The sequence below is a fragment of the Apium graveolens genome, chromosome 10, assembly GCF_009905375.1.
Source record: "Apium graveolens cultivar Ventura chromosome 10, ASM990537v1, whole genome shotgun sequence".
NCBI lineage: Eukaryota > Viridiplantae > Streptophyta > Magnoliopsida > Apiales > Apiaceae > Apium > Apium graveolens.
The window spans coordinates 97,116,766-97,136,463 of record NC_133656.1 but is presented as its reverse complement, the minus strand read 5'-3'; the positions used below and the strand labels follow the sequence as shown (position 1 = coordinate 97,136,463).

At 38.7% G+C, this 19,698-nt stretch overlaps 1 protein-coding gene across 2 annotated transcripts; it reads left to right on the top strand.

The window, feature by feature from the left end:
* The first annotated feature begins 9,447 nt into the window (after positions 1–9,447).
* Positions 9,448–12,223, top strand: LOC141692821 (transcription factor bHLH129-like). 2 transcript variants are annotated; one of them, XM_074497764.1, is made up of 6 exons: positions 9,448–10,146; positions 10,564–10,889; positions 10,983–11,156; positions 11,388–11,453; positions 11,541–11,609; positions 11,697–12,223. In XM_074497764.1, exons 1-6 carry the CDS (start codon positions 9,633–9,635, stop codon positions 11,745–11,747), a joined length of 1,200 nt encoding a protein of 399 aa, XP_074353865.1. In that variant the 5' UTR covers positions 9,448–9,632; the 3' UTR covers positions 11,748–12,223. The 2 variants fall into 2 exon arrangements, with proteins under 2 accessions (XP_074353865.1, XP_074353866.1); XM_074497765.1 differs by having other exon boundaries at positions 9,449–10,140.
* Positions 12,224–19,698: the final 7,475 nt, after the last annotated feature.

Below are 19,698 nucleotides of genomic sequence, written 5' to 3'. Positions count from 1 at the left end.
TTTTACATCTCATCTATATAACATTAAAAACATTGAAATATTAAAAAATTTGATGGTTGATGGGTGAATACATGTTCATATGGTTGATCGGTGGGTACATACACATACTAATATATGATCATATATATGATGTTCAGATTTTAGTGTTCCCATTTTTGCAACATGACTTTAATTTTTTCTTCTTAAAATATTTTTATTCGAAAACATATTTCTAAGACATTTTGGAAACCCAACTATTTGGTCCAGTTTATGATATTTGAGTTGGTTTATTTTGTAGTCATGAAATTATTTAATAGAAATAAATATATAAATAAAAAATTAACAAGATAACAAATTTGAAAAAAAAACCATACATAGCTCGGGTCATAAGTTTTTTTTTTTACTATTTACAAATTATAATATAGGCAAATTATTTATCACCTAAACCTTATATGCTTTTTAATTTTAGACGCTTTTGCAATGTTCCAGTAATGCAATACAAATGTATATTTGATTTATCATATTATATAATATTATATTTAATACAAAGTACTATATTATAATATATGATATAATATTACACTGAATATGTAATGAACAATACAAGTAATTTAAGATTTAATATTTAAACGATCTTTTGGTTTATTTGCTTCCCTATCATATGCCCCCAACTTCCGGGAAATTATAAAATATTTCGTGGAAGTTAAGTTCGTTTAATCCCTTACAAGGTTTCATTTTTTGCGTAAAGTGTGGAGCAACCTACACATTTACAATGATTTACCTTGTTTGTGGCTTCAGGATATTTTTTAGAACTTTCCCATTATTTTCCTTACCTTACTCCTATATTTTAGGAGTTTTCCTGTATTTTTCCTTAATTTCTGGATTTTTTCCTTATTTTTCCTTATTTTTCCTTATTTTTCCTTATTTTTCTGGAATTCAACCAGAATTTTTCCATAATCGACCAGGAATCCTGATCGATTTCGACCAGGATTCTGGTCGAATTTTGGCCCATTTTATCCTCCTGGTCGATGATAATTTCGACCATGATTCTGCCTTAATCGACTAAGAATCCTGATCGATTTCGACCAGGATTCTGGTCAAATTTTGGCCTATTTTACCCTCCAGGTCGATGAAAATTTCAATGTGAATTCTGCCTTATTCGACCAGGAATCCTGATCGACTTTGACCAGGATTCTGGTCAAATTTTAACCATTTTTCCCTCTTGGTCGATGAAAATTTTGACCTGGATTCTGCCTTATTCGACCAGGAATCCTGATCGACTTCGACCAAGAATCTGGTCGAATTTTGGCCAATTTTGCCCTCTTGGTCGACAAAAATTTTGACCAGGATTCTCCTTTAATCGATCAGGACTCTGATTGAACTACAAGATTTTTTACCATCCATGTCAAATGAAAATTCAACCAGGATTCTCCTCTTATCGATCAGGACTCTGATCGAACTACGGGATTTTTAACCATCCATGTTGAATGAAAAATCGACCAGGATTAATCCCCTAATCGATCAGGACTCTGATCGAACTATGGGATTTTTTACCATCCATGTCGAACGAGAATTTGACCAGGATTCTCCTCTTATCAATCAAGACTCTGATCAAACTACGAGATTATTTTACCATCCATGTCAATTGAAAATTCGACCAGGATTACTCCCCTAATCGATCACGACTGTGATCGAACTATGGGATTTTTTACCATCCATGTCGAATAAGAATTCGACCAGGATTACTTTTTCCATCGATTAGAACTCTGGTCGATTATGGACCTATCATATTCCTTCTAACCTTCTAGATTATCCTATAAGCGTCTTTTTATGGGCGTTCCTTAATTGGGTCGTGCTTCAATGGGCTTTTATCGATTCATTTCCCAGAATTCTGCTATATAAGTGTGGGGTGAAGTAGAGCTTCTCATTTCATTCTCACTTCTAACTTACAAACTTTCTCTCAAATTTCTCTCTAACTTCTCTATTAGGAAGGCAATTTTCGGTGTTCTTTTCCATCGCCGCTCCACCACCTTCGTCCGTTTTCTGAGTTTCAAGCCTTCTTCCCAAGAATATCAATGGGGATTGAGACCTTTCCATACTTGCGAAGATGAATACTTCCCAACGAGGTACCCTCATTCAGATTCGTTCTCCATACACATCTTTAATTGACATTATTAACACTAGGGGGATGAATATCCTTCCCTTGCTGAGTTAGATTCTTATGATCACGATAACATTCCACGGAGTAGATGATAGAATAGAGAGTTACAACTCCCTGTATAAACTTCCTCCTTACCTTAGGATTACTCCAGCCACCCTTGAGATAGAACTTGCAATTGGGAAGAGGTACTCTTTTTATTTACTGGGGTGCCATAGCTACCGGCCTTAGGTCCCCCTTTCATGAATTTATCCCTCGTCTCCTCGAAGATGTTCAAATAAATCCCTGTCAACTCCCTCCAAATGCATGGAGGAATATCATCTGTTTTATGGTTCTGTGCCTTAGGAATAATTTTCCCCTTTCAGTCCCCCTTTTTAAGAAATTTTTTCAATTTTATAATAGTCCTTTAACTCAACCGGGCTGGGTTTTTATCCGTCAAAGGCCTAAGTGTCCCCATATTTTTGATAGCAACTCCATTGTTGAAAACAACCCAAAGTGGAGAGATGAGTTTTTTAGGCTAACCTGGGCCAGAGGTGATTGGGCTAGCTTATTTCGTAGGCCCTTTTGCATGGTAGTTGATGGTAGCTCGGCTAACATTAGGCTTACTGCTGAGGAGTAGGCCGCTTATCAAGCAGTTATTGCATATAATGGACAAACAGACACCTGGACTCTCCTAGAGGAGTTTTCTCTCAAGAAAGTTGGCCTTTCTCAGGCCTCTGATAGGGGTAATTTCATTCATATTTTCCTTCATCTTTTTCTTTATATATTGTTATTCTTCATTATTGAACTGTGTTCCATTGTCGGTCACCAAGATTCGGGGAATTTCGTATCTACACATAATATTCTCCCACGGGAACTAAGAGACTTGTTTAGTCGTAATCCTAGCCAAGGGTTTGGCTTCAATCCATTTGGTAAAATAGTCAATCGCCACAATCAAGAATTTTCTTTGAGCAATAGCCATTGGGAAAGACCCGAGAATATGCATTCTCCACAAAGCAAATGGGATTGGGGAGTCTATAGAAGTCAGCATTTCAGGAGGTTGCCTTACTACAGGGGGCATGTTTCTGACAACGATCACATTTCTTGACATATTATTTGGCATCGACCATCATTTCTGGCCAATAAAAGCCTAAGTGAGTAATCTTGTGGGCTAGGGCCCTGCCCCCCAAGTGTTGGACACATATACCCTCATGCACTTACTCTAAAGCAAGTCGAGCCTCATCTGGCCTGAGACATCTTAAATAAGGAACCACAAAGGACCTTTTATAAAGAATTCCATCAACCAAAGAATATTTTAAGTCTCGTACAGACAACTTTCTTGCTTCCACAGCATCACTAGGAAGCCACCCGATTTGTGGATGAGCCTTAATAGGATATATCCATGATGTCCCCAACCCTATAGGGGCAACAAGCTTAATATCAATGCTTCTTATTTTTAAAATGCGAAAGTACATGCTCCCAAAGCTTTCTTCTATTTTTGACGAGGCAAAATTGGATAACGCATCGACCTTAGCATTTTCTTTTCTTGGAACATATTCAATATGGCATTCATCGAACTGAGTCATTACGGCCCTCACTAGGCGTACATACTTTGCCATGGTTTCATCTCTTGCCTCAAATTTCCCCTTGACCTGGGATACCACTAGCTTAGAATCTCCACAAACTTTCAGGTTCTTGACCCTTAATGTTCTTGTTAGGCCAAGGCCAGCTATCAGAGCTTCATACTCAGCTTCATTATTTGTAGTTGGAAAATCTAACTTCATAGCCTTTTCAATCAAGAATCCATCGGGGCTTTGTAAATCTAGCCCTGCCCCACTCAAATTTGTTTTTGATGCTCCATCAAAATAGAGAACCCAGAATTTCTTGTCCTTGTTATGTCCTCCTTCATTATCCTTTTTTCCCTCCATACCCTGAGGTTCAGTATCTTCCTACCCCCCGACTTCTTGGTTGAGGATGGTATATTCAACCACGAAGTCAGCCAAGGCCTGGGCTTTTATCGCCGTTCGTGGCTTATATTTTATGTCGAATTCTCCCAGCTCAATGGCCCATTTAATCAGCCTTCCACTGGATTTAGGACTGTGGATGATGTTTCTCAAAGATTGACTTGTTAGAACTTCAATTTTATGAGCTTGGAAGTAAGGACGCAACTTCCTTGAAGCCATTACTAGGACTAAAGCAAACTTTTCAATAGTCGAATAATTCAACTCAGCTCCGTGCAGAATCTTACTGACATATTATATGGGTTTCTGGACTTTAAGTTCCTCCTTAACCAATACGGCGCTCAAGGCATTTTATGAAACGACCAAATATAAGTACAAAGTTTCATTTAGGGCTGGTTTGGCCAATAACGGGGCTTGAATCATATATTTCTTCAATCCTTCAAATGCCTCTTGACTTTCCTCAGTCCATATGAAATCTTTTACTTTCTTCAAGGATTTGAAGAATGGCAAGCACTTGTCTCCGAATTTCGAGATGAATCGTCCTAGAGCCGCAACTCTCCCGATGAGTTTTTGAACGTCCTTTATGGAACGTGGTGGTTCCATATCCAGGATAACTTTTATTTTATCGGGATTGGCCTCGATTCCCCTATTGGAGACCATTAATCCCAAGAAATTTCCAGATCCTACTCCGAAAGCACACTTTACAGAATTTAACATCATTTTGTGATTTCTCGGGATCTCAAAGGCTTCCCTCAAATGGGCTACGTGGTAAGTCTTCACAAGACTCTTGACTAACATGTCATCTATATACACTTCCATTATTTTTCCAATAAGATCTTTAAAAATCTTGTTTACCAACCTTTGATAGGTAGCTCCTACATTCTTAAGCCTAAGCGCCATAACAAGATAAAAAAAAAACACCAAAGTCAGTGATAAATGATACCTTTGGGATGTCATCCTTATGTATTTTGATCTGATTGTATCCACTAAATCCATACATAAAGCTCAGCATCTCAGGACCATCGGTCGCATCGATTAGTGTATCTATCCATGGCAGCGGGAAACAATCATTTGGGCATGCATCATTCAGATCGGTGAAATCCACGCATATCCTATATTTTCCATTAGCCTTCTTTACCATTACAGGGTTTGCTAACCATTCCAAAAATTGTATCTTCTCAATGAACCTAGTCTCTAAGAGCTTCTCTACTTCTTGCTTGATTGCCTCCTGCCTCTCAGGGGTAAAACTCCTTTTCTTTTGTTTCATGGTCTTTCGATTCGGATCTGCATTCAATTTATGAGTGATCAACTTCGGGTCTATGCCGGGCATATCAGCCACTGACCATGTGAATACATCACTATTTTCTTGTAAAAACTTCACCAATTTCCTCTAAGGGGCTCCTTTAGTGATGCTCCATTGAAAGTCACTTTCTCAGGATTTTCGGGAACCAAAGGGATTGGAATCAAGTCTTCTGCTGGCTTCCCTCTTTTCTTATCATTATCGTGGATATCCAGACCTTCGATAGGCAAAACCTGCCCCCCAACTCATCAGCCCTAAGGGAGGCTACATAATAACTCCTTTCCATCTTCTGATCTCCTCTCTCTTCTTCAATCCCGTTTCGGGTGGGAAACTTCATCACTGAATGGTAAGAAGAGGGGACTGCCATGAAAGCATGTATTCCCGTTCTTCCCATAATTGCATTATAAGTTGATCCAACCTTTACTACCATGAAGTTTAACACCTGTGTTGCTTGCTTTGGTTCTTGACCTATAGTAAAAGGTAGATTAATTATCCCTTCTTCGGGGCACTCAACTCCAGCAAAACCATATATCGACATATCAGTTGGTCAATTGAGAATCATTGTAACCCATTCTTATGAAGGTATCATAGAGTAAGATGTCTATCAACGCTCCATTGTCTACAAGGACTCTTTTCACCGGACTGTTCCCAATTATGGGTGTTATGACTAGGGGATCACATAAGGAAACTTGACCCCTTCCAAGTCGAAAGCATCAAACACCATTGCTACTCCAGTCCTGGCTCTTTTCAGAGCTTCTCCCACTATGTGCATGACTTCTCTGGTATAAGCTTTTCTTGAGTTCTTAGACAATCCAGCTGCAGTTGGTCCTCCAAAGATTGTGTTTATTACCGGTCCTCGAGGCTGAGTTCCCCCAAAGATTTTATTTATCACCGACCCTCGGGGTTGGGGGTTTTTCCCCTGATCATCCTGATCCTTTCTACGATCATCCAAGTTCCTTCTTCCATTGTTACTCTTATCTCCTCCATCTTGTGTATACTTGATCAGCCTTCCTTTTCGAATAAGGAATTCAATTTCATCCTTCAGTTATCTACACTCATCGATGTCATGGCTAGCATCCCTGTAAAATCTACAATATTTGCTCTTATCTAGCTTAGCAGGATCAGCCTTTAAGGGTTTGGGCCAACGAACATCCCTATCTCTCTCGATTTCCATTAAGATATGGCTTCTAGGGGCACTCAGCTTAGCATATTCGGTGAACTTTTGCCCAGGTCCTCCCTTTCTTGGGGTTGAATCAATGTCTTTCTCGGTTCTAGGATACTTGTCCTTAGCATTATATTCCAGATCAGTCTTCCGCTTCTTGCTACCAGCAGGCTCGTTGTTCACCACCGTCTTCCTCGTACTTTCCTCCATTTTGGTATACTTCCTAGCCCTATCTTGAAGCTGTAAGATGCTCTTAGAGGGTCTCTTAGCTAGGGACATTTTGAAGAATTCATCCCTTGTTCCCTGCTGTAGTGTTATCATAGCTACCTTGTCATTGAGGTCTGGGACCTTCAATGCCTCCTTTGTGAAACGGTTCAGATAATATTTCAAGGACTCCTTTGGTCCTTACACAATGCTCATGAGAGATGCCAAACTTTTCTCATGTACTCTTTCACTGATGAATTGCTTGATAAAAGCTTAACTTATATCTCTAAAGGACTCAATAGATATCGATGGAAAACGACTGTACCATCTTTGAGCCATTCCTAATCAGGGTTTGCGGAAATGCCCGACACTTAATAGCATCGTTCACGGGCTGCAACAATAGTGCATTAGAGAATGTTCTGACATGATTGGCGGGATCTCCAGTGCCATCATAAGCTTTGATGTTGGGCATCTTACACTTCCTTGAGATGTGATCATTCATTATTTCTTCAGTGAATGGTGGAGTTGGATCATCGGGATCTCCTAGGGGCAGAAGGTCACTTGGATCAGCCCTTTGGGACAACATGCCTTCTTTGTATTGGACCATCCAAGTCTATGATTTGAGTAGGATTTCTCCTCCTCGGAGGTAGTGGGGGTCTCGGGGTCAGGTGCGCCTCTAGATCGCGCTTCAGCCTTTGGATCTCAGCTTCGTGGGCCCTGATCATCTCTTGTACTTCTTGGGGATTCGCCCTTCGGGTGCTTCTGGGGCGCGGGTTAGCATCAGACATTGGTTCTTTACCAGCACGCCTCCTTCTCGGAGCTACATCGTCATCCGAAGATTCGGAGTCTCTTTCAGTGTAGGGTCCACAGAACTATTGGTCCTCCGGAATAGGAGCCAAGCCGCGTATATAGGGGGTGTATGCCCTTTTGTTTCACTCCGATTAGCATGTCCACTTCCTCCAAACTCAGGGTATAGGGGCATCCCATAAGGGAGGTTAATGATCACAATTGTTGAATATTCATACCCAACGGGTCGAGGATTCACAGGTGCATGCACCTTCTGAAATCGGGAATTCATCCCTTGAGTAGCCGGGGGATTCGTCCCATGTGGCTGAGACTCAACTGCCCCTATCAGGGGTCCTCCTTGGGTGGAGGCGTAGGATGAGTGTGGGATATCTCCATCGTTGACGAAATCGTTTGGGTCGTCCCAGATGGTGTTCCTTCGGGGGTGTTGTTCCCGCTCCGTGTTCTCACCATGGTTGTTATTATGCCTTCCCACAGACGACGCCAAATGTTATGGATTGAAAATTAGGTCGTATTTATTGCAAGGGTTCGTGAGCTTCGAGGCTCGATTTGACTGCTCTTGTGTTTCGTGACTCAATATGCCTTAACAAGATGCCTACATACCTTGTTGTGTGCCAAGGATCAAGTCAAAAACGTAGTTCTGATTTGTGGGGTGAGACCCCTTATATAGGCATGAGATGCCTTTGAGTTAGGTTAGGGTTAGGAGACTTGATGGACAAGCCTCATACTAAAAATGGACTTTGGAGTCCTAGGATGTAGGAAACCGATTCCTTATCCTATGAGGCCCCTTGGAGGCTAATCCACAGGGACTTATATCCTTTTTAGGACTTTTATTAATAGCTGATTTTCCCATCTTTATTAATTACGGAAATAATTAATATTCAGGATTTTGGACCCTTTCTAATGGGCTTTAATATTGACCCAACACGGGCATAATTAATACAACATTAATTGCATATCAAGGGTTTATTTTCTTCCCTATCAATATAATATAAAACTCTTCTAATATAAATAATACATTATTTTTCAAAAATTTTGTTACAGTATAAGTAACGAGAGCAAGTCAAGTGCAATGCTATTCTTGGTTCTGAGCGTTACTTAGATGCAAATATTCCTTTTTCTATATTTGAAACATTCATCCTTTCACCTTATCCGTTACTATAATCGAAGAGGAAAAGCTAAATAATTATTGTCCTGTAGTTAAAAAATTTATGTAAATTTGAAATTGGTTATGAAATTAGTATTGGAATGCAATTTTTATTTTAATACCAAATGTTAATTTGAAATGTTATATTATAATAATGAGTGAAGTTCTATATAGTTTATCTTTTTATTTGAGTTTTCGAAGTCCAATTATTTTCTTTAAATAAAATATCTTTTAAAATATGTTATCTTGTAAATATGTTTCATAAATATCATTATTTCAATAAAATCATGTAAATCTCATATTTGCAAGTAGAATATGTATATTCTGTAACTAAACATAGTAACTAAACATGTATATTCTGCAATGTATGTTATGCAATGAACATTTATGTTCAGTAAAATAAGCATGTTTTGTAAAATAATATATTTTGTAATGTTTTACTTGTAAAATATATGCAATCTGCAAATTTTTAATAAAATAATGAATATCATTCGAAAAATAATATATTTTATAATATTTTAAATTATATTTACTTATAAAATATGTATGAACTAGAATAAAATATTGGGCACTATAAAACTTACTATAGCTATTTTGCATATAGCGGGCTAGCTCTAATGGTAGGTTTGCGAAAGTAGTTGCATTAGTGATTAGTCATCCAATTTTTAATCAAAAACTCCACTTCAAAGTTCACAATCACAACAAATTAATGAGAAAAAAGACAAAAACAATAAAATGAAAGATCCACAAATTATGTCCAGATCCATGGTCCGCAAATTTAAGATCACTGGCTGACGTGTACACGTTACATGATGTAAAAATCTAGCAACCTTAAGCCCAAGTTACAATATAAATACATGATTCTTGCCATCCATTTGATCAAGATTTAAGTTGTACACTTGCTCAGCAAAATTTTACTTGTTTAGATATTCTTTATTATGTACAAAGTTGAGGGATCAAGAATCATATCTAGAGAAATGGATAGTTTACTTGCTGCATCAAATTACATGTTTCCAGTACCTGCAGCTGATCATTTTGCTAAAAATAAAGAAACTGCACATTCTGAGACGTTCAACTACATGAATAATCAAAATTCTTCGCAACAACAGAGCTCGAATCTGACCAGGTATCAGTCTGTTCCTAGCTCTTTCTTGGAGAGTCTTGTGAATGATAATGTTGTTGCTGATGAGTATCATAGTTCTAATCTTGAGACAGAGATGAACTTTTTTGATTCGGGTAATTTTAAGTATACGAAGGGAGTTAAGACGGATTCTGTTAAGAACTCGGTTAGTAGTGGCGTGGAGGATTTGTTTAGGGGTTTTAGTTCGAATGCAGGAGTGGAGAATCTGAATCAAGTGAAGAAGGAGACTAGTAATGAAAATCGTTTAGTACGACAGAGCAGTTCTCCAGCTGGATTTCAGTCAAGTTTAGCCGATGATGATATTGGTACTGGTACATCACTGCCTCTTGTTATTTATCTGCTGCTTCAAATTTAATATCTGTGATAAGATTTAGATTAACTTCGATTGGTTGCATAAACAAGGAACTACATGTGTGTGTGATAGTTTTAGTACATGTGGAAGTAAACAGATCCAATCTGCGACCTTTTGTTTACTTCTGTTTAAATTTATGAACTTCTATCTACCTTTTAGTCTGGATCTGAGGTGAATGATCTTTTATAAAGCGACTTTGTGCTGCCCTGCTGGATCTTTCCTGCAAATGGTTGTCACTGATTATAATTATCATGTATTTGGTGATTCTTGTATGCATCAGAAGATAGCAAGTAGTTAAATAAAACTTAGATATTTTTTTGTATTTTTCTTACAATGATTTTGTATGGGCTGCTAAGAACTTGATGCTTATTAATAGGATTCGTGGGGATGAACAATGTGGGAAGTTTCAGATCTTCTAATAAGACTAATACAGGATTAAGCTCCGCACTGAATAGGTTGGATAATTATCTGAACTTCTCATCTGGGCCGTCTTCTCACTCAAGGTTCATGCCTCAGAGTGCTGCTAATGCAAATGAGAACGTTGGAAATAGTGATTTGTACTTAGACAATGGACATAATGGAGGGAATTCTAATAGGGCTTATGTCCAGAATTTTCACAATGATCCTACCAGCAACAACTTAAAAAGAAACAGAGATGGTGAAGTGAAGATGTTATCCAATATGACTAGACTGGACAAGCAGGTATTGACTTAGAATTGTTTATGTGAAAGGTTTTTTATTTACTAACTTTTCTTGTCAGTCAATTGAATTACTTTCTTTTTCCTGGTTTACTAGAATGATGATTTCAACCATTACACCTCTGGTTTAGTTCACCAACTGAGCTTGCCAAGCACTTCTGCTGAAATGGCAACAATGGAGAACTTTCTGCAGTTCCAGCAAGACCCCATTCCATGTAAAATCAGGGCAAAAAGAGGCTTTGCTACTCATCCGCGAAGCATTGCAGAGAGGGTAAGTCTAAATAACCATTCCCAGACGATTACAAGTTCTAAAGTAAACCAAATCAAATATGCCCGGTATATCACAATCGGAAGTTGGATATCGGGTGGTTGATATGTAAACTTTTTATTTATTAAGAGATTGCAATTCTTTTTTCACTGACAAGTGACAATAGCTATAAGCCTATAACACTCACATCTACAACTTGACACATAATATACATCTGGGCTTGATGGTTTATAGGTGAGACGAACACGGATTAGTGCACGAATGAAAAAGCTGCAAGATCTTTTTCCAAATATGGACAAGGTAAATTACAGATAATGAACTTTAAATTGTTCTTTAAAGATATATATGGTAAAGTGGAATAATCACATTATTCTTGTCAACCTGCAGCAAGCAAATACAGCTGATATGTTAGACTTGGCTGTTGTCTACATTAAAGACCTCCAAAAAGAAGTGCAGGTATTGCAAAAAATTATATCTTGTACAAGCTCACATGAATCACCTACAGGTTTTCTGATTCAACTAATATTTAACATTTTGATGCAGACGCTCAGCCAGACTCGATCCAAGTGTATATGTCCGAATAAAAGAAAGTAAAGCACCGCATGCTTGAGCAGCTCCATACGTGTTAATTAGATCACGGACAAAATGGAATGTAAAAAATAGAAGCAGATGGTTTAAATCATCGGTGCAAATTGTTGTGTATAGTTGACACTTGACAGGGATTAAACATAAGTTATTGCTGGAGAACAAGCTTGACTCACCTCTGTTTTGAATTATTAATAAACCTGTTGTAACACTTGATGCTATACCAAGTACATTTAATACTGTATAATTGTTTCAAGAAGTTGTAACAGTAAGAAGTTGTAGATGCATGTTAGTGTGAGTGTCAGTATTGAAGTACCTTATACAAATCATGACGCAGAAAGAGCAAGTGTTCATACTAGTTTGGCACATTCAGTGCCTCGGTGGTTGGGTTATGAGGACTATATAGACATTTTGTTATGCATGAAAATTAATATCGGTCTTTTTAGGATCATTGTCGTGTATATATATAACTGTCTCATCTTTTATTTTACGAAGTTATAGAACTTCCTCATGTATAGATACAGTCAACTTTAAAGTTCTTTAAAATTCATTGATAATGAATATAAATGTATGATTTTCAGATCGGGAAGCAACTTTTTTCTGCATTGGTGATGTTCTGTTAGGATTAGTCCATGACTTTTCCCCCTTCGCTAAGATATACCAGGGACTGCGCTTGTAGCTATAGCAATAAAGATAACATTAGGATACAGATTTGCTATATGACACTTGTGTTTAGTTCTAAAAAGAAGGATAATTTTACCCTATTCAAAAGACTATGATGCTAGAGAAAAGTGAAACTTCACAACTAACTTGTAGTCTTGTACTATACAGTATCAAGTTTTAATGAAAAATGGTCTTTAAAGGATGACAGATTGATTTGAATACGTTTGATAAGATTGGTATTGGAAACAGAAACACGATTCTATGAAGAATGTTCACTGACGTCAATCTATTCAGGCAACTATTTATTTGAAAAGATAGACCAGTACAACCAACAAGGGGATATATCCATACTACAATTTCCCACATCCATGAACCAAGACTTACTTAGGGACGACATAGAAGCTCTTGCGGGAGACTGCAGCTGCAGAAGAGGCAAGACAGTAGCAGGTAGACCACCTAGTTCCTGTAGAATCCAACCAAATCTTTGAAACAATAATTTCAGGGGGGGTAAAGGTTTAATGAAGAATGAACTTTGATGTAAACACGAAGAAATGTGTGCAATCTTCTTTCTTCTTTTGGCAAGTCAAATTGCTCTTCTTAGGAAGAGATTAAAAGAAATATGTAAAAATTATCAGGACTCAGCACAGATTCTACTGCAGAGTGGAGTAAAGACATCAGTTAGGAACAAGAGCAAGTAGACACTTGCTATCTGTTATATCAGGGGTTCGAAGATTGGAACCTCTAATGAAAAACAAGGGTAATCTGTGTATGCACTCTGCAGTGAGAACATATCAAAGTAATAAAGAAGAACAATACAGGCGAGCTTCACATACCTCAAACACTTAAAAAGATCTTCTCATCCTCATTGTCCAACTGCATCAATTTAGGCAACTCCTCAACAACATAGCATATCAGGTCCAACAATCAACGATGCTCATCTCCTGCAACAAATTTCTCCGCTCTACTTTTAACATTAATTAAACTATTGCCAGCCTCTACCTTAACTTGGCACTCATTCACCAACAATCTCACTGCATATGCACTGCGAATTCTTTAGTTTTATTTTAAGTGCTTGAAAACAGCTTGAATATTAGACAATATAAATCCTTCCTTGTTACGTAGACAATCAAGTACATGCTCTCATCCTCCAACTATTATTTTGAGCAATGATAACTCTGTTTATTCCCGATCTTCTCCTCTCTCGCTCGAGCTTGAGCCCAGTCCACATGGCATAACAAAACCGGAGGGAGGTTGTGTCCCCGCGGCAACTCTGGTGTGAGAATAAGAATGGGGTTTCTTGAAGAAGAAGAAGAGGGAAGAATGAACTATTCAAAAATATATGTAATGGTGTGTATATCTGTGTGTATAGCAGACAATATTTTCTACACCTAAAACCCTAATCTTGTGGCCTTTTATAGACCCCCAAATTTAGGATTTTAGGGGTTTGTACCTCTTCATCCTAACCCTTGATGATTCTTGATTGGTGAGTGATTGGATGGTTCAGATGGCAAGTGGGGTCCGACTGTCCTTTTGTAACTAGGGTGACCTGAGATTTATCCACATGGACGGTTGGGATGTAGTTGTTCTATTTCTGGTAATATGAGACAGTTGACATTTTTGTCAATTGTCACGTGTCCCGGGGACCACCCCGTTTAGGCCTGGGGTGTCCCTTACTTGGGCTTTGTAACATTTCCTTTGGGCCTGATTACTTGTGGCCTATCATTTTCCTCCCAATCCCTTATGTGGGTTTACCCGGATGGGGGAGAAGTGCTATTTTCCGGAGTTGTGCTTTGATTTATGGCTCTTGACCCCGGGGTGTTGTTGGGTGCAAGTCCTCGGGGTTGTGTTTGGGAAGGCCCTTTGATTTTTGTAACTTGGAAAAAAATTTACATTTTTTTCTTTGATTTCGGGGTGTTGTTGGGTACAAGTCCAAGGGGTTGTGTTTGGGTAGGCCCTTTAATTTTTGTAACTTGGATTTTTTTTCATTTTTTCTTTGATTTATGGCCCCTAACCCCGGGGTGTTGTTGGGTACAAGTCCCCGGGATTGTGTTTGGGTAGGTGATAGGGAATAAAATAAGGCCTGAGTATGTAATTAATGTCGCATTAATTACATCAGAATTGGGCTGAAAGTTTGGCCCATTTGAGAGGGCCCAAAACCCTAAATATTAATTAATTTCGTAATTAATTAATAAGGGATAAGTCAGCTGATAAGATGAGTCTTAGTGGGGAAATAAATCATTGTAGATTGGCCTCCAAGGAACCTCGTGGGATAATGAATCAATTTCCTACCTCTTAGGAATCCAAAGTTCATTCTAATTCTGATACTTGCCCACCAAGTCTCCTAACCCAAGTCCAATTCAAGGACTCCCAACATCTATATAAGGGATCTCACCCCCACCAATCAGAACTACATTTTTGACTTGATCCTTGGCAATCAGCAAGGTACGTAGGCATCTTGTTAAGGCAGATCGAGTCACGAAACACAAGAGCAGTCAAATCGAGCCTCGAAGCTCATGTTCCTTAGTAATAAATACAACAATTATTATACCTCAGTTTTGATCCATAATATTTGGCGCCGTCTGTGGGAAAGCACAACAACAACCATGGCGAGAACACGGAGAGGAAGCAGCGCCCTTGAAGGAGGAACACCAGCGGGGATGACCCAAATAATTTCGTCAACAGTGGAGGTACCTCCGTATTCAACCTATGCCGCCACCCAAGGAGGAGCCCATGTAGGGGCAACTGAACATCAACCTTAAGGGATGATTCCCCCGGCTCCTCAAGGGACGAATCCCCAACTTCAACAGCTACATACACCTGTGAATTCTCGACCCGTTGGGTATGAGTATTCAACTATTGTGATCACTAACCCTCCTTATGGGATGCCCCTTCAACCCGAGGTTGGAGGAAGTGGACATGCTGGACGGAGTGAAGCACGGGGGAAAACACCCCCTACATACAAGGTTTGGCTCCTATCCCGGAGGATCAGGAATTTTCTGGTCCTTATACTGAGAGAGACTCCGAATCTTCGGATGATGAAGTGGCCCCAAGGAGGAGGTATGCTGGCAAAGAGCCGATGCCTGATGGTAACCAACGTCCCAGGAGCACCCGATGGACGAATTCCCAAGGCCCACTACCACCTAGGGGGAGAAATCCTCCTTCAAGCATAAACCTGGATGGTCCGTCACAAAGAAGGACTGTAGTCCCAAGAGCTGATCCAAGCAATCTTCTTCCCCTTGGAGATCCCGATGATCCTACTCCACCATTCACTGAAGAGATAATGAGTGCCCATATCTCAAGGAAGTTCAAGATGCCCACTATCAAAGCTTATGATGATACTGGAGATCCCGCTAATCATGTCAGGACATTCTCTAATACACTGTTGTTGCAGCCCGTGAATGACGTTATTAAGTGTCGGGCCTTTCCTCAAACCCTGTCGGGAATGGCTCAAAGATGGTATAGTCGTTTCCCCCCGAACTCTATTGGGTCCTTCAGAGAATTAAGTCAGACTTTTATTAAGCAATTCATCAGCGGGAGAGTGCATAAGAAAAGTTCAGCATCCCTCATGAGCATTGTGCAGGGAGCGAAGGAATCCTTGAGATACTACCTGAATCGAATCACAAAGGAAGCTTTAAAAGTCCCGGACCTTGATGACAAGGTAGCTATGATAGTACTGCAACAGGGAACTAGGGACGAGTTCTTCAAGATGTCCTTGGCCAAGCACCCCCCCTGAAAGTATGTTGCAGCTCCAAGATAGGGCCGGAAAGTACATCAAAGTGGAGGAGAGCATGAGGAAGACAGTAATAAGTAACGAGCCCGTTGGAGGCAAGAAGCGGAAAACTGATTTGGAATATATTGCTAAGGACAAGTATCCTATAACTGAGCAAAATCCTGATTCAACCCCGAAGAAGGGAGGACCTGGGCAAAAGTTCACTGAATATGCTAAGCTGAATGCTCCTAGAAGCCAGATTTTGATGGAAATCGAGAAAGATCGAGATATTCGTTGGCCTAAACCCTTGAAGGTTGATCCTACCAAGCTAGATAAGAGCAAATATTGCAGATTTCACAAGGATGTTGGTCATGATACCGATGAGTGTAGGCAATTGAAAGATGAAATAGAGTTCCTCATTCGAAAAGGAAGGTTGAGCAAGTACACTGGAGACGGAGGAGATAGGAATAACAATGGGAGAAAGAACTTTGAAGATCGTAGGAGGGACCAAGATGATCAGGGGCGGAATCCCCAACCTAGGGGACCGGTGATAAATACAATCTTTGGAGGGCCGCGACCCCGAGGGCCTGTGATAAACACAATGTTTGGAGGACCAACTGCTGCTGGATTATCCAGGAACTCCAGTAAAGCATATACTATAGAGGTTATGCATATTATTGGGGAAGCCCCGAAGAGGGCCAGGAAAAGGGTGACAATGACATTCGATGATTCTGACTTGGAGGGTATGAAATTTCCTCATGATGACCCGCTGGTCATAACACCTATAATAGGGAATAACCCGATGAAGAGGGTCCTTGTAGATAATTGTGCTTTAGTGGATATCTTGCCTCATGATACCTTTTTAAGAATGGGTTATAATGATTCTCAATTGACCTCAACCGATATGCCGATATATGGATTTGCAGGAGTGGAATGCCCCGTGGAAGGGATAATTAAGTTGCCAACGACCATAGGTCAAGAACCAAGGCAAGCAACATAAATGTTGGACTTTGTGGTGGTTAAGGCTAATTCAACTTATAACGAGATCATCAGAAGAACAGGGATACATACCTTCAAGGCAGTCCCTTCTTCCTACCATTCAGTTATGAAATTTCCCACCCGGAATGGGATTGGAGAAGAGAGAGGAGATCGAAAAATGGCAAGAAGTTGTTATATGGCCTCTCTTAGGGCAGATGGAGTTGGGGGCAAGTTCTCCCTATTGAAGATCTGGATATCCGAGAGAATGATGAGAAAAGAGGGAAGCTAGCAGAAGACTTGGTTTCGATTCCTTTGGCTCCCGAGGATCCTGAGAAAGTGACTTTCGTTGGAGCCACACTAGAGGAGCCCCTTAAAGGGAAGTTGGTGAAATTTTTGCAAGAAAATAGTGATGTGTTTGCATGGTCAGCAGCTAATATGCCAGGCATAGACCTGGAACTGATTACTCACAAACTGAATATGGATCCGAATCGAAAGACAGTGAAGCAAAAGAAAAGAAGTTTTGATCCGGAGAGGCAAGAAGATATAAAACAGGAAGTAGAGAAGGTCTTAGAGACTGGTTTCATCTAGGAAATACAATTTCCAGAATGGTTAGCAAACCTGTGATGGTAAAGAAGGCTAATAAAAAATGGAGGATGTGTGTGGATTTTACCGATTTGAATGACGCATGCCCCAAGGACTGTTTTCCATTACCAAGGATAAATACATTAATAGATGCTACTGCTGAACATGAGATGCTGAGCTTCATGGATGGATTCGGTGGATACAATCAAATCAAGTTGCACAAGGACGACATCTCAAAGATATCATTCATCACTGACTTTGGTGTTTATTGTTATCTTGTTATGGCATTTGGTTTTGTTAGGTCCCAATTTGTTTGTAGAAGGGGGGTTGAATGCAAACAATACCGTTTCGTCGAATAAAATGCGGAATAAAATTGTGAAACAAAATTCAAGTTAAATAAAACTTTTATTAAACTTGAAAGGTGTTACAACTACGGTATCGATTACAAGGGTTTAATCTCAAATCAATTATTACAAATTTAGAATAAATTCGACATGAACTTTTTCTATTTTTGTAATTAAAAGATCAAATGCTAAAAGCGATTTGAGATTAAGTTCTAGGGATTTTAATCCGCTAGATTGATATACAAGAACAAGATAAGTAATTCTAGTGGTTTGGATTTAACATTAACAAGCTAGAATATTTGATCTTGAATAAGCAGATGGAAGATGAAATATTTTGTCTTTGTTCTCTGCTTTTTCTTGTTTTGTGTTTTTTGGCTGCTCTGTTTTTGCTGTGTTATTTTGAGATGATGTCTTCTGCTTCTATTTATCAAAACAGTCGAAGTTGTTGAACTGCAGTGACAATCTTTTTAAGCTTGAATGACTTTCGGTGAGACAATCTTATTAGAGCTAGGAAGACAATTAAAATGAACTAGCAAGACTTTCGGTATGACTATTGATTGTCATACCGATTGTCATATTAGTTCAAATGAAATTGTTTTTCTGAATACTTAATTGATTTTATTCTAATTGAAAATTCTATCAATTCAATTAACTGAATTAGCAAGACATTCGGTATGACTATCAATTGTCATACCGATTGTCATGCTAGTTCAATCAGTTGTCTTTTTAGAATTATCACAGATTTTAATCAATTAATATTCTGAAAATCCTTAATATTAATTCTAAATTAATTAATCACTTTAATTCAATTAATCAATAAATTAATCCTTGCAGATAGAATTTATTTTCTTAATTAAATTATATGACTTAATTAAATTAATAGAGAATTAATACTATCTCTGAGCAGCATCCATTCTTCAGACAATCTTCGAGACTTATGAATCAATTCCGTCACTTCAATGCTGACACTCGATGTACTGTCTGGTTCATGAGTGACTAACTTTCGTGACGTTTCTTCATGTCTTGACTTTGTTGTTCTGATTGAATCCTTGTAATAAATGATACCTTGACGAGATCTCTGTCACTTGATTAATTCCACGATCTTGATTTATATCACTGAGGCATGATCAACTTCTTGAACTTCTTCCAGTGAATCTTCAAGACTGCAGATGAACAATGTTTCTTTATTCTTTGACAGATGTTACTTTGTGAGATCTCTCTGATGCTTGATCCACTATTTACTTATTACATTCTTATTTGAGTTGAGTTAAATACTCGAATAAATGAGTAGGCTATGACATATGCCTTTCAATCTCCCCCTATTTGCTTGTTAGACAATAACAACAAATACCTAGAGGATAACTCAACTAACAAATAAGAAAAAGATATGAACAGTAATGTAAAGTAAATAGCAGAAAAGTTCTGGATTATATTTAACATTTTCCAGATTCCAAATGAAATTTACAAGTGAATACAAGATAGATGTTCCTCTAGCCTGAACATATAACTACATTAGACTATCTTGATTCATAACGCTCTAATCATATTACATTGAGTTTTGAGCTAATTGACTTTAGTTGTCTTCTCTTCTGACTTCACCTTCTTCTAAATCTTGAAGCAATTCCTTGTCAAAAACACGATCCTTTTCTGAAGTGAAGCTTGCAGGTCTAACTGGTTGAACTCC

Excerpts from the sequence above, each read along its gene's own strand:
- LOC141692821 (XM_074497764.1), top strand. The coding sequence starts at position 9,633 with ATGTACAAAGTTGAGGGATCAAGAATCATATCTAGAGAAATGGATAGT. Across the intron at positions 10,890-10,982 it reads TGACTAGACTGGACAAGCAG|AATGATGATTTCAACCATTA; the intron begins GTATTGACTTAG and ends CTGGTTTACTAG. Across the intron at positions 11,610-11,696 it reads ACCTCCAAAAAGAAGTGCAG|ACGCTCAGCCAGACTCGATC; the intron begins GTATTGCAAAAA and ends ATTTTGATGCAG.